This window comes from Triturus cristatus, chromosome 6, assembly GCF_964204655.1.
Source record: "Triturus cristatus chromosome 6, aTriCri1.1, whole genome shotgun sequence".
NCBI classification, from domain to species: domain Eukaryota; kingdom Metazoa; phylum Chordata; class Amphibia; order Caudata; family Salamandridae; genus Triturus; species Triturus cristatus.
In genome coordinates this window covers 1,018,980,767-1,018,996,573 of record NC_140589.1, presented here as the reverse complement: position 1 = coordinate 1,018,996,573, position 15,807 = coordinate 1,018,980,767, and the positions used below count along the sequence as shown (strand labels likewise).

General features: G+C 38.8%; 1 protein-coding gene across 1 annotated transcript in view; it reads left to right on the top strand.

The window, feature by feature from the left end:
• Nucleotides 1–509: 509 nt before the first annotated feature.
• ACOXL (acyl-CoA oxidase like) overlaps nt 510–15,807 on the top strand; it is a 1,019,872-nt gene continuing 1,004,574 nt past the window's right edge. Inside the window, exon 1 of the mRNA XM_085611811.1 lies at nt 510–765. Within this exon, the coding sequence (XP_085467937.1) occupies nt 638–765 (128 nt within the window). The 5' untranslated portion in view covers nt 510–637. The remainder of the gene's footprint in view (nt 766–15,807) is intronic.

Sequence of the window (15,807 nt, the reverse complement as noted above, 5' to 3'; positions counted from 1 at the left end):
AAAAACACTAATAAAAGCAAAGCTAAAAAGCCACCTAATTACAAACAGATTTGCTTTAACTTAAACGAGGGCGAGACCTATTGCATTTTCAATGCTTGTTAGTATCGTGTCCGGCCTTTGCAGGCTGTTACAACAACAACAAATGGCCGGCTTTTTTATGGGACGGGCGGTAACCATTGTCCGAATTTATAGCCGAAATATATTTTTTTTAAAATGCCAACCCTATTCAGAACTTGCAGAAAATATATGGGTAGTGTTTGAAAAACAGCCTACCGCCACTCCCTACCGCCCTCCCAACTTCCGCTTTCTAGACCACCCTTAGACAGTGCTCTTCTCCCTGCCGTAATCGTCACAAAATCCCTCTTCTACTCCCATACATCTCAGTTTGCACATATGCTGCCATCGAGCGTACAGGCACGTTCACCGGCTACACAACAGCGAGCGCAATGACGCCACGCGCTGTTGCCACTGATGCGCGCCCCAGCTGCTTCCTGCCTTCTGTAGTGAACAGACGACGGAGGAGGCGGGGTCTGAGCGGCCACACTGACAGTGACCAGCCACGCCCCTTCCTGGAGTCCCTCCCCCTCTGGAACCCTGCTCTAGGTGCGCTTGTTCTCAGCCAGTGTAGGAAGGAGACATGGAGCAGAAGGAGTGCGAGGCGGGCATCACCTGCGGGTCCCTGTCCCGCTACCTGGATGGCGACTTCTGGAGCATGAAGAATGAGCTGCGCAGGCAGATTGCCAGCTGCCGCCTCTTCCAGCAGAGGTAACCTCACCGGGTTGTGGGTGTATGGGGTAGGGGCAGAGGATGGTGGAGTGTGTAGATGAGAGAGAGGCGCGGATGAATGAAGGGGTCCCCCTGGCTTATGAAGGGAAGTATTGCGTCAAGGGGCGATTCGTGAAGTTGCACGCCCATCCTCACCGGGTCCAACTGCATGTCTCTTGGGGCTAATTGCTAACCCCCAGATAAAAGCCACAAGACTAACATCCTGCGTTACCTAAGGGCACTCCATCACATAGTTCTTCCAGAAGCCCCGATGACCTCCAACCCCAGCTTTACACACTTCCACCATGTCTCAATCATCAAAACTGACCTTTCACCTACTTTGCTACTCATCTTGCGCCAGTTTCCTCACTCCACTGGTCCTCCTACTGTCCCAAAGCTGACTCCCTTCACTGGCACTCGCGCTTTCTAGCGGATGAGCCTAGTATCGCCCCGATCCACCAACCATGGTGCGGATTACCAAGAAATGGATGAAAGTATTAGTGGCAGAATAGGCAGAAGGGACGATTGATTTTATGCCACTCTCATATAGCATTGACCAATTTAAGTGCTCCTATAGGCAACATGTCAGCCCATTCCCGAGGCTCCTTAGGTGCCCATTTTGGTTTACCATTGAACTAGCACTTCCCAGCTGATCTCCCGCAATGCATTAATTAGTTTCATCCAGGCCAGGCTTCATATTTCTGCATCCAGGAGGGTTGTGAAGAAGCGTTGGTGGCCCTGAAGATGAATGAAGAAAGCAGGCAAAAATCACCAAACTGTTTTTTGAGATCTGATGTTTACACTGCAATAAGATCTATCAAATATGGATATGTCTAAGAAGCGAAAATAGCAAATCTTTAGTAATGTTGAATCTAGTGGGTACGACCTGTCACCATTAGAACCAACCCTCTCAATCCAGGACTCATTGTTCAACCTGTGACTATAAACTACCTTTTAATGGGGGTTTGCATTTTCTGTCTTTAGATGTTGTGGAGTGTTGTGACTTTCCCTACTATTCATTTGCGAATTTGTGATGGATGTGATAAAACCAGCTTTCCTCCTCACTGATTTCCATCCACATAGCACACTACTCAGAAAGGTTTGTGGAGCCCTGATAAAAGGCTACTTGCAGGATCTCATACTTGGTTCGCTGCCAAAATATTTTCAACCATCCATTGCATTTGTTTTGCTTTAGTAGCTACTGCAGTGTCCCTTGTCAAAAGTTAAGAGTATTTAAATTCCTTTTCTACACAGGGTTAGGAGTTTTCTTTGGGAACCTTTGGAAACACAAATGACTAATGACGCTTTTGAAAACTGTGATGGCGGGTATCATTGATCAAAGCAAAATGTTTTGTAGTTCTGGGGGTTTAGGCTCCCACTGAGGAATTTCAGGAAAACCAGGGAATGGTGCTTTTTAATTCATACTGAGATAGTAACTGCCGAAAATACTAAAGGATTTAAACCAAATTTTAAATGGGACTTCTTTTTGTTGTAATATTTATTTAAAGAAAAGACATGTTGCATTTAAAGCACTTGGGGCGGTAGCAGTGATAAGACCTTGGTAGAGTGTCAGGATAAAGCAGATAAGAGAATTATTTTATAATGCATTTAGAAATAGGGTGATTTTATATGAAGCTGGCATGTATGAATGTGGGGAGAAGCTAAGAATGATTCAGGCACATGCTTAGCGACAATATCATTGATGTGTTCCTTGACGTAATTGACACTGACACAGCCCTATCAGCCTTTCAGAGCTCCCATCTATAATGACTCTTTACCATTAATCATCAGTTGGTATTGCTGCATTTCTATACTGCTTTCTGCACTTCTTCTTAGGGCCTCATGGTGCTCTCCAAGTGGGCTACTAGTCCGGACACTATCTTATAGTGCATAAATGCGGATGGATGTTGGTTGTGGGCCATGTAAAGTGTAGAGCAGTGGTTCCCAAACTTTTTCGACCCACGGCTCCCTTGACCTATTGGCTGTTCACCACAGCTCCCACCATGTTACTTTTTGTTGTAGGGGGATGTAAGCCCGGTTTACTAAGGCGGCGCCTCTAATAAAATGTTCGTAGTTACACTTCTTGGCCAATTCCTTTTTTAGAGGACTCTCGCAAACTGTATCCCACTTACAGTACTAGATAGCACCCCTGTGCATGAAGGCCCCATTGCCAAATGGTTTCTGCGCTTGAAGAATATTTGCATGCACTTCCATCTCTACCCATGTCACATGTGCCAACACATCTGTCTCAGCAGCGTGATTCACAAGTTTTTTAATCCAAATACAGCTTTATTTTAGCTGTCTCCTCCCTAAAATTTCCTCCAATTGAATACAAGCCTAAAAAATAACTGTGAAAAATAACTCTGATTTAAAAAAATAAAAAATTAACGTTTCTCTTTCTTGCTTAAAATTGTTGGCATTATGCCATATATGGTGTTTTACTTCCCTGTGCTCATGGAGAGAGCAGGCCTCTCTGGAAATGTGTGTGTACTGGAAGAAATGTGTACTGAAAGTACCTATGGTTCAAGTTCACATGTCAATACTTAATAACGCTTAGTGTGTTTGAGAGGCAGGACAACTATATTTTCCTGATAACTTGCATTGGTGGAAAATTCAGTTGGAAAAAAAGTAAACTATCAACGAGTCTAACAAAATAAATCAGGCATCTTCCACTTACTTTGGGAGTATTAGAACGTGGGGATCCAGTGAAATATGGAAGTCATCTCCCTCGACATGCCATCAATTAAGCACTACGTTTCCAGCTTTAGGCATGTCACTTACAAATCATTGACATCATGCGTTTTAGTCTAATTAGTTTAACTGAAGTCAACAAAGCCTTCAATGTTAAATGTATTAAAGTGCTTGTTGCCCCGTTCCCCAGGCTAGTTTTGGCGGGGCACCAGGGAGCCACAGCGCACAGGTTGGGAACCACTGGTGTAGAGTTTTCATGTGTGTGAGCTCCCTGAGGGCATGGTTCAAACTTGTGAGAGTATCACCCACACATAAAGCAGTTTACAAAAGTGAGTGAAAGTTTCATTCTACTTCATCTGCGTTGCATTTTAGGAGAGCATTTGTCTTTGTTAGTGATCTGAATACCAGTGGCTTTGACATTTATTATTCTTTATGGAATTGAGAGCCAAAGTTTGAATGGCAAGACAAGAGAAGGGGATATATTTGCAGTCGGCCCTGGCACAAAAACAGCCTAACCTTTATAGGCACTGTAAGCCAATTCATGAAGTGCACCCAGTTTCAACAGGAGCCGACCTCTGGTGTCATTGTTTTACCACTAGTAAATAGCTTTATTGAGTCCAACCAAGAGCAAAGGGAACCCAACCACTGGAGTTGCTTTTACACTGCCAGTAGACTACTTTATGGGTGTCCCCCTTGGAGCACTGGAAGGTTCAAGATCATAGAGGCACAGTTAGACCAGGGTTTGATAATTATTAAACAAAAAAAGAGAACTACGACTGACTACTAGTTTGGCACTTAATATCCCAAAGTCTCTCATTAAGTATTTAGATCCTGTGCACAATGCTTCCGGAGTGCGTCGTAGAACAACCCCACTGGCAAGCAGTTACAGATAAGATAAACAACAAATGGAAGGTGCACCAGTCAGTAGAAGTCCAAAACAAATCGGTATCTTTAGTTATCTCCTTTATTTTTCATACGGATACTCAGCCAACGCGTTTCGTTCCACACTGGAACTTCTTCAAGGCTGCAATCGATTAACATAACAACATAGAAAGACATTTATAATCTATGGATAACAAACATATATAATTTAAGACAATACCATCATATAGTACAAACAATTTTGCCAATGTTTTTTTTAAAAACTTTCACAAACACAGAGATCAAACAAAGACATAAAAACCAATCATAAAGAATAATAAACATGTATATATACAATCTGTGACGACGGGCAAAATGAAGCATAAACGCAAACGATAAAACAAAAATATTTGAATAGTGCATCTAAACATGTATATAAGTGAAAGCGTTACCATATTTCTATGGGTAAAATATATCTATGGATTTCATTGATTTTCTAATCCTGAATAATCTGTTACACCAGCATATTAAGAATATACGGACCTATGGCAAGAAAGGTCCATAGTATCTTGTGGTGTTAGTACAAGATACAAGTTAATAGCAACGCCAAGGAAGATCAGGGGAGAGTATAGGATAGGACACAAACAGTGGGACAAAAGAAGGGAAGTCCAAAACTCACCAAACGTAAGTCTTTGGACCAAGCGAATATGGCAATGAAATGTGTCTTGATCCCACATTCATCAATAAAGTTCAAAGCAAGACAAATAATCTGATAAAAAGATAAATACAAAATATAAATGTATTTAAATGTTTTTTTAAAAAAATAAAAAAATTGCTATATATCATAACTCAGAAGAAAAAAGAAGAAAAAAGAGCTCCGAACAGATATTTGACCACTTATTCTTAAAATAGAAAATGGTCTAAATAGATCCAATGTTAATAAACTCACATGGTAAGTACGAGAATATCAAAATATCAAGATATTCAAACTAGTAATACTCTAAGTGTAATTGATGTAAAAGGCATATTCTTCCCCCACAATAGGTGACATATAATATATAGTAAGATGCTCTACATGTAATAAATATACAAAGGCATGTTCCTCATGAGAAAAATGGATCACGTTGATATACGTATAAGAAGTCGCCGTAAGCGAATATATGGCTGTACATATGGTAATGTAATCACGAATAGAAACTGGTTATAACGCCTCAATAATATATTGAATGAAAAATACCCATAGTAAATGAAAAACTGCTATATTATTAGAAACCGGCAGAATAATTAAATAAATGGATCGTAATTGATCGTAAAAGGGCACTTACCCACAAAAATGGAGATATATGACATATAATAAAGTGTTCTAGGGTTGTCAGCGCTGTAAGCCTAAATTTGACTTACGCTTCCACACAACGAACCAAAGTTAGATGGGTTCCAATAGTCTGAGGGATATCAAATAAACATATAAATCACTAAGTGCGGAGGTAACCTCCAATGATACATAGCAATAGACATGAATAAAAAAATTGTATGGGCATGTACTATCGAAAAAGACAAAGAAAGGGGAACATGGCTAAATCTCTAGTTTAATTGTGCGCATATTTATTTGGAAATCACGTCGATATACGTATGAGCAGTCGCCGTAAGCGAATATATGGCTGTACATATGGTAATGTAATCACGAATAGGAACTAGTTGTAACGCCTCAATAATATATTAAATGAAAAATACCCATAGTAAAATGAAAAACTGCTACATTGTTGGAAACCGGCAGAATGATTAAATAGTCCGAAGCGGACAAACAAACAATTTAAAACTGCTGTAGGCAGCATCGCAATCTAATTTTAGGTCCAAACAATGTCAAGCACAAACAAACAATTTAAAACTACTGTAGGCAGCATCGCAATCTAATTTTAGGTCCAAACAATGTCATGTACTGATATTGCGCTGTTAGTTGTAATTAACAATGATACTTTTCCATAATGTAACTCCCATTGGTATAAGCGAACGCAAGCATCTAGCAAACGGATATCAGCACATAGTGATGAAAGAGTCAGTAAACAACAAGAGCACGAATACTGCGAACCGTAAATCAGGACTCGCTGTGAATAGTACAATATACGGTACTAATATATATTAAGAATACATACCTAGGAAGTCCCATAATACGGAAGGCGAAAGTGTACTGCCAATCGGTCCTAGGTGTAACTCAAACATTTTTAAAGACTTTCCGGAAATGCGCGCGAATCACAATCTTGGGTCACGTGATAACATGACATCGAGGCCAACAAAATCAGGGGAAGAGAAAGAGGACAGCAACTGTGGTCGCCATGATTGAAAGGTATAGACCACCTACCAGGTCTGTATTAGTCAAGTAATGGGGGGGTTAGGGATATATCCCACGTCACTTAATAAGCAAGCGAGAGGTGAATGACAAAAATTATTATACCCGAAGGATATAACAGAATACAAAAATACCGCGTAACCGGTATTTGGCAATCCCACATCGCGAGTTTGAATATAAAAAGAACGCATAAAGTGTGAACAAACATTAAATCGTCCAAGGACAAAAATGTTGAAAAAGAAGAATGTTAGGACACATGGTCAATCAATTTAGTCATGGTAGCGAGGGTGAGTTAGACTAAGCACAAGGCACACGAATTAGAAGAGCCCCATTTTATCATTTTATATAGATGAAAGAGAGCTATATCATAAAGCCCTTAGAATTGACAAAGTTAAGGCTGTAACTCTAGAGATAAAACACCTATCACCACATAACATACACACCGTGTATGACGAAAATACCAAACGTAAATGTAGAGAGTATATATGTCTACAATATGTGGCTGATGGATATGTTGACTACGCTATATAAACACACAATAAATCAATGTACCACAGAAAGAGCAGTCGATATTAGTTACAGGTACATGTTACAACAGAGAATGGTATGCAATAAAGGAAAATATATATTACAGGAAATAGTGCATCTCTGAATCAGAATTGTGGCCTAGTGTGGTCGCCCGAAGGCGACATATCCATTTAGATTCTAATTTCCTGAGTAATAAATCCCGGTTGGAACCTCTCTTACCTGGAGGGACATGATCAATACCATGAAACCAGAAATTGTTGTTACCAATATGTTTGTTGTTATAGTGGTCCGTAATGGGGTATCTGGTATCTCTGTTTAAAATAGCTCTTCTGTGTTCCTGTATGCGTATTTTTAAGCACCTTGTAGTGCTTCCTACATAGATAATGTTACATTCACATCCCAGGACGTATACTACATGTGTGGTATTGCAATTCATAAAGTAATTCAAATGATAAGTACGAGGATTATTATAAGAAAAAGATTTGATTTTGTTTTTTCCATTGTTACAGATATTGCATGACCCACAAGTAAAAAAACCTTTGGGTTTTTTAGCAAGCCAGTTTACAGAACTTTGGGGGGTTACAATATAGCTGGGACAAAGCTGTTTTCTTAAGGATGTGCCTCTCCTATATGTAATTGCTGGCTTGGTGGTAATACAGTCTTTAAGTCCTGAAATGGAAGTGAGAAGGTGCCAATTTTTGCGTAGAGCATTAAAGATGCTACTGCTATGAGTTGTGTATTGTGTAATGAACCTAAGTTTCTTTTCATTTTGGTGGTTGACTCGTTCAGTTGTTTTATTAGCTAATGTGGAGATCCTGTTTGTACATATGATTCTCTCTTCTGCCTTGTCAAGTATTGAATTATTGTAGCCTCTGTTTACAAATCGTTTCTTAGTTTTCTTAATATTAGAGAGAAAAATATCCTCTGTACTACAATTCCTTCTAATGCGAATCATTTCGCCAAACGGGATATTATTAATAACTGACTTGGCATGGGCACTGGAGGCATGTAGAACAGCATTACATGCCGTCTCCTTTCTGTACAACTGGCTCTGAATTTCCCCATCCTCAATAAAGAAATTGATGTCAAGGAAATTAATATTATCTTTATGAAATGACATTGTCAATCTGACATTGAAGGCATTATCATTAAGATACTCAAAATATTGCTGTAAGCTCTCCACGGACCCTGACCAGAGGCAAATGATGTCGTCAATGTACCTCCCCCAAAAGACGATAAATTCAGTCCAGGGGGAGGCACCACGGGCCCAGGCGTGCTCCTTCTCGTACCACCCCATGAAGAGGCAGGCGTACGAGGGAGCAAACCCGGAACCCATCGCTACGCCCTTGATTTGTTGGTACCAATGGTCATCATGTAAAAAAAAGTTATTCATAAGTACAAATTGACAACGTCAAAAGTCACAAATAAAAGTTCGTCCGATCACTGAAAGTCTCTAAATTTCACCATCTCGGGGGTGGGATCATCCACCGAGAACCTTTCCAAATTTGTAGACTCTAAATTAAAGAAATTCGTTCTTGACCTTCCTTCATACATTAAGGACAGTAAAGACATTCTGGTGAAATTTAGAGACTTTCAGTGGTCGGACGAACTTTTATTTGTGACTTTTGACGTTGTCAATTTGTACACATGCATTGATAAATATTTTGGCATGATGGCCATGCGCTCATTTCTGGATAGAGACGGTGCAGAGCATTACGAATACAATGAAATGATTGTGGAAATGGTGGAAATGATACTTATGAATAACTTTTTTTTACATGATGACCATTGGTACCAACAAATCAAGGGCGTAGCGATGGGTTCCGGGTTTGCTCCCTCGTACGCCTGCCTCTTCATGGGGTGGTACGAGAAGGAGCACGCCTGGGCCCGTGGTGCCTCCCCCTGGACTGAATTTATCGTCTTTTGGGGGAGGTACATTGACGACATCATTTGCCTCTGGTCAGGGTCCGTGGAGAGCTTACAGCAATATTTTGAGTATCTTAATGATAATGCCTTCAATGTCAGATTGACAATGTCATTTCATAAAGATAATATTAATTTCCTTGACATCAATTTCTTTATTGAGGATGGGGAAATTCAGAGCCAGTTGTACAGAAAGGAGACGGCATGTAATGCTGTTCTACATGCCTCCAGTGCCCATGCCAAGTCAGTTATTAATAATATCCCGTTTGGCGAAATGATTCGCATTAGAAGGAATTGTAGTACAGAGGATATTTTTCTCTCTAATATTAAGAAAACTAAGAAACGATTTGTAAACAGAGGCTACAATAATTCAATACTTGACAAGGCAGAAGAGAGAATCATATGTACAAACAGGATCTCCACATTAGCTAATAAAACAACTGAACGAGTCAACCACCAAAATGAAAAGAAACTTAGGTTCATTACACAATACACAACTCATAGCAGTAGCATCTTTAATGCTCTACGCAAAAATTGGCACCTTCTCACTTCCATTTCAGGACTTAAAGACTGTATTACCACCAAGCCAGCAATTACATATAGGAGAGGCACATCCTTAAGAAAACAGCTTTGTCCCAGCTATATTGTAACCCCCCAAAGTTCTGTAAACTGGCTTGCTAAAAAACCCAAAGGTTTTTTTACTTGTGGGTCATGCAATATCTGTAACAATGGAAAAAACAAAATCAAATCTTTTTCTTATAATAATCCTCGTACTTATCATTTGAATTACTTTATGAATTGCAATACCACACATGTAGTATACGTCCTGGGATGTGAATGTAACATTATCTATGTAGGAAGCACTACAAGGTGCTTAAAAATACGCATACAGGAACACAGAAGAGCTATTTTAAACAGAGATACCAGATACCCCATTACGGACCACTATAACAACAAACATATTGGTAACAACAATTTCTGGTTTCATGGTATTGATCATGTCCCTCCAGGTAAGAGAGGTTCCAACCGGGATTTATTACTCAGGAAATTAGAATCTAAATGGATATGTCGCCTTCGGGCGACCACACTAGGCCACAATTCTGATTCAGAGATGCACTATTTCCTGTAATATATATTTTCCTTTATTGCATACCATTCTCTGTTGTAACATGTACCTGTAACTAATATCGACTGCTCTTTCTGTGGTACATTGATTTATTGTGTGTTTATATAGCGTAGTCAACATATCCATCAGCCACATATTGTAGACATATATACTCTCTACATTTACGTTTGGTATTTTCGTCATACACGGTGTGTATGTTATGTGGTGATAGGTGTTTTATCTCTAGAGTTACAGCCTTAACTTTGTCAATTCTAAGGGCTTTATGATATAGCTCTCTTTCATCTATATAAAATGATAAAATGGGGCTCTTCTAATTCGTGTGCCTTGTGCTTAGTCTAACTCACCCTCGCTACCATGACTAAATTGATTGACCATGTGTCCTAACATTCTTCTTTTTCAACATTTTTGTCCTTGGACGATTTAATGTTTGTTCACACTTTATGCGTTCTTTTTATATTCAAACTCGCGATGTGGGATTGCCAAATACCGGTTACGCGGTATTTTTGTATTCTGTTATATCCTTCGGGTATAATAATTTTTGTCATTCACCTCTCGCTTGCTTATTAAGTGACGTGGGATATATCCCTAACCCCCCCATTACTTGACTAATACAGACCTGGTAGGTGGTCTATACCTTTCAATCATGGCGACCACAGTTGCTGTCCTCTTTCTCTTCCCCTGATTTTGTTGGCCTCGATGTCATGTTATCACGTGACCCAAGATTGTGATTCGCGCGCATTTCCGGAAAGTCTTTAAAAATGTTTGAGTTACACCTAGGACCGATTGGCAGTACACTTTCGCCTTCCGTATTATGGGACTTCCTAGGTATGTATTCTTAATATATATTAGTACCGTATATTGTACTATTCACAGCGAGTCCTGATTTACGGTTCGCAGTATTCGTGCTCTTGTTGTTTACTGACTCTTTCATCACTATGTGCTGATATCCGTTTGCTAGATGCTTGCGTTCGCTTATACCAATGGGAGTTACATTATGGAAAAGTATCATTGTTAATTACAACTAACAGCGCAATATCAGTACATGACATTGTTTGGACCTAAAATTAGATTGCGATGCTGCCTACAGTAGTTTTAAATTGTTTGTTTGTGCTTGACATTGTTTGGACCTAAAATTAGATTGCGATGCTGCCTACAGCAGTTTTAAATTGTTTGTTTGTCCGCTTCGGACTATTTAATCATTCTGCCGGTTTCCAACAATGTAGCAGTTTTTCATTTTACTATGGGTATTTTTCATTTAATATATTATTGAGGCGTTACAACTAGTTCCTATTCGTGATTACATTACCATATGTACAGCCATATATTCGCTTACGGCGACTGCTCATACGTATATCGACGTGATTTCCAAATAAATATGCGCACAATTAAACTAGAGATTTAGCCATGTTCCCCTTTCTTTGTCTTTTTCGATAGTACATGCCCATACAATTTTTTTATTCATGTCTATTGCTATGTATCATTGGAGGTTACCTCCGCACTTAGTGATTTATATGTTTATTTGATATCCCTCAGACTATTGGAACCCATCTAACTTTGGTTCGTTGTGTGGAAGCGTAAGTCAAATTTAGGCTTACAGCGCTGACAACCCTAGAACACTTTATTATATGTCATATATCTCCATTTTTGTGGGTAAGTGCCCTTTTACGATCAATTACGATCCATTTATTTAATTATTCTGCCGGTTTCTAATAATATAGCAGTTTTTCATTTACTATGGGTATTTTTCATTCAATATATTATTGAGGCGTTATAACCAGTTTCTATTCGTGATTACATTACCATATGTACAGCCATATATTCGCTTACGGCGACTTCTTATACGTATATCAACGTGATCCATTTTTCTCATGAGGAACATGCCTTTGTATATTTATTACATGTAGAGCATCTTACTATATATTATATGTCACCTATTGTGGGGGAAGAATATGCCTTTTACATCAATTACACTTAGAGTATTACTAGTTTGAATATCTTGATATTTTGATATTCTCGTACTTACCATGTGAGTTTATTAACATTGGATCTATTTAGACCATTTTCTATTTTAAGAATAAGTGGTCAAATATCTGTTCGGAGCTCTTTTTTCTTCTTTTTTCTTCTGAGTTATGATATATAGCAATTTTTTTATTTTTTTAAAAAAACATTTAAATACATTTATATTTTGTATTTATCTTTTTATCAGATTATTTGTCTTGCTTTGAACTTTATTGATGAATGTGGGATCAAGACACATTTCATTGCCATATTCGCTTGGTCCAAAGACTTACGTTTGGTGAGTTTTGGACTTCCCTTCTTTTGTCCCACTGTTTGTGTCCTATCCTATACTCTCCCCTGATCTTCCTTGGCGTTGCTATTAACTTGTATCTTGTACTAACACCACAAGATACTATGGACCTTTCTTGCCATAGGTCCGTATATTCTTAATATGCTGGTGTAACAGATTATTCAGGATTAGAAAATCAATGAAATCCATAGATATATTTTACCCATAGAAATATGGTAACGCTTTCACTTATATACATGTTTAGATGCACTATTCAAATATTTTTGTTTTATCGTTTGCGTTTATGCTTCATTTTGCCCGTCGTCACAGATTGTATATATACATGTTTATTATTCTTTATGATTGGTTTTTATGTCTTTGTTTGATCTCTGTGTTTGTGAAAGTTTTTAAAAAAAACATTGGCAAAATTGTTTGTACTATATGATGGTATTGTCTTAAATTATATATGTTTGTTATCCATAGATTATAAATGTCTTTCTATGTTGTTATGTTAATCGATTGCAGCCTTGAAGAAGTTCCAGTGTGGAACGAAACGCGTTGGCTGAGTATCCGTATGAAAAATAAAGGAGATAACTAAAGATACCGATTTGTTTTGGACTTCTACTGACTGGTGCACCTTCCATTTGTTGTTTATCTTATCTGTAACTGCTTGCCAGTGGGGTTGTTCTACGACGCACTCCGGAAGCATTGTGCACAGGATCTAAATACTTAATGAGAGACTTTGGGATATTAAGTGCCAAACTAGTAGTCAGTCGTAGTTCTCTTTTTTTGTTTAACAATTTTCTGTTGACTGTTTGTGCACTTATCCCGCGAATTGTATAATCTCAACTTGTTTAATATGTCAAAATTTGATGATGGCCGGGAAGAAATGGCTCATAACCTGTTTGGTACAGGGACCTCTAAAGACAAAACCAGTCAAGAATCTACACAAAAAAACAGCTTAAAAACATTATTCATACGATTGGAACGCTTGAAAAAACAAGAATTAAGTCGGTGGTGGGACGGGGTTACCCTTAATCAGTATATGGAAAATGGCAAGGTTCCAAGGGGCCTACGTATCCTAATCTTCCCCACCTTTGAAGACCTAAGTGATGCTCTCCTGAAAGAATGGGAGTGTAATTTGGAGGGAGCATCTCAAATTATGATGAAAATCTTAGTTAAACACGCAATGGAAAAGGGGGAGAAACTCCAGGAAGAAATTAGTGCAATTGAAAAATTGATCAGTGAGATGGAAGAGAAGGACCTAATAGAGAAAAACTATGCTATTCTCAAACAAATTATAGATAAACACCAGATCTATTTGAAAGATAAGAAACTAAGGAAAATCAAGAGAGACGATAAAGATTATCGCGATGGAAGAATCTACACTTTCCATAAGAAATTTGATAACGTACAGGGGTGGGAGGATAAGAAGAGATATAGAGAGGAAAAGGGAGAAAGTGATGACATTAGTTCCACAAGTAATTTATCAGTGTCATCACAGGGAAGTACGGCATCATCATCTTTGACCAATGATGTCCCTTTAGGAGAAGGTGCCACTCCTTTCCAGAAAGAATTGGCCAAATTACGTATTTCGAACAGATTGCAACAAAAAAGGGAAGAGCAAAAACCAGACGGGGAGGGAGGAGGAAAACAGGCAAATTCCAAAACTACAACCGGAAAAACGGATTCAGTGGGCAAAACCAAAAAGACAAACACCAAGTAATACTGAATAATGATTTGCCTGTTGCTAATGTTGATGATGGTTGTCATTTGAAAATTATCAATCTTTCAAATAAAGTATTGGATGAAGAAGAGATAACTGTATTAAGTAAAGGTTTAAATTTTTGTCCAACTCAAAGTGGCGACCTTGTTAATGCACATGTGGATTTATATAAGTTTATCAGGACATTAAAACTGCATGATTTCTTCTCTAATAAAATACCTGAAGAACCAAAGGCCATCCCTATTAGTGAACCGAGTACCCACACTATTGCTGAGGTTCGAAATATACAGTGCCTCCTCTCAATCTGTGATGATGATGTTTATGATATGCCTACTCTTCTTCAGGATTTTGACATCAGACAAGACGGCCATGTAGAAAGTGGCCTTCGCCCCAAATCTAAATTTACACCCTCTATTGGTTATAATCCTAATATTGATGTTTTCCATAAAAACATATCTAAGGAACTATATGCCTTGGAAAATATCAATAAATATAAGCCTAAACCAATTCAAAACCTCTCACAATCTGAAAGACTGGCCCTACAACGCCTTAAAGAGGATACTAACATTGTAATACGGGAGGCCGATAAAGGCGGCAATGTAGTCGTCATGAATCGTTTAGATTATCTGAACGAAATTAATCGGCAGTTGGGCGACACTTCCTGCTATAGATCTATTGCACATAATCCCATCCCTGCCTTGATTATAATGATTAATGGCAGACTTAATGAGTGGAGAGATATTTGCCTCATTTCTGAAGAGGAATATAGATATCTGCTAGTCAATTGTCCATCCTATCCCTGTATTTATGTCTTGCCAAAAATACACAAAGGGGGGGCATTCCCACCAGGCAGACCTATCATCTCGGGGGTGGGATCATCCACCGAGAACCTTTCCAAATTTGTAGACTCTAAATTAAAGAAATTCGTTCTTGACCTTCCTTCATACATTAAGGACAGTAAAGACATTCTGGTGAAATTTAGAGACTTTCAGTGGTCGGACGAACTTTTATTTGTGACTTTTGACGTTGTCAATTTGTACACATGCATTGATAAATATTTTGGCATGATGGCCATGCGCTCATTTCTGGATAGAGACGGTGCAGAGCATTACGAATACAATGAAATGATTGTGGAAATGGTGGAAATGATACTTATGAATAACTTTTTTTTACATGATGACCATTGGTACCAACAAATCAAGGGCGTAGCGATGGGTTCCGGGTTTGCTCCCTCGTACGCCTGCCTCTTCATGGGGTGGTACGAGAAGGAGCACGCCTGGGCCCGTGGTGCCTCCCCCTGGACTGAATTTATCGTCTTTTGGGGGAGGTACATTGACGACATCATTTGCCTCTGGTCAGGGTCCGTGGAGAGCTTACAGCAATATTTTGAGTATCTTAATGATAATGCCTTCAATGTCAGATTGACAATGTCATTTCATAAAGATAATATTAATTTCCTTGACATCAATTTCTTTATTGAGGATGGGGAAATTCAGAGCCAGTTGTACAGAAAGGAGACGGCATGTAATGCTGTTCTACATGCCTCCAGTGCCCAT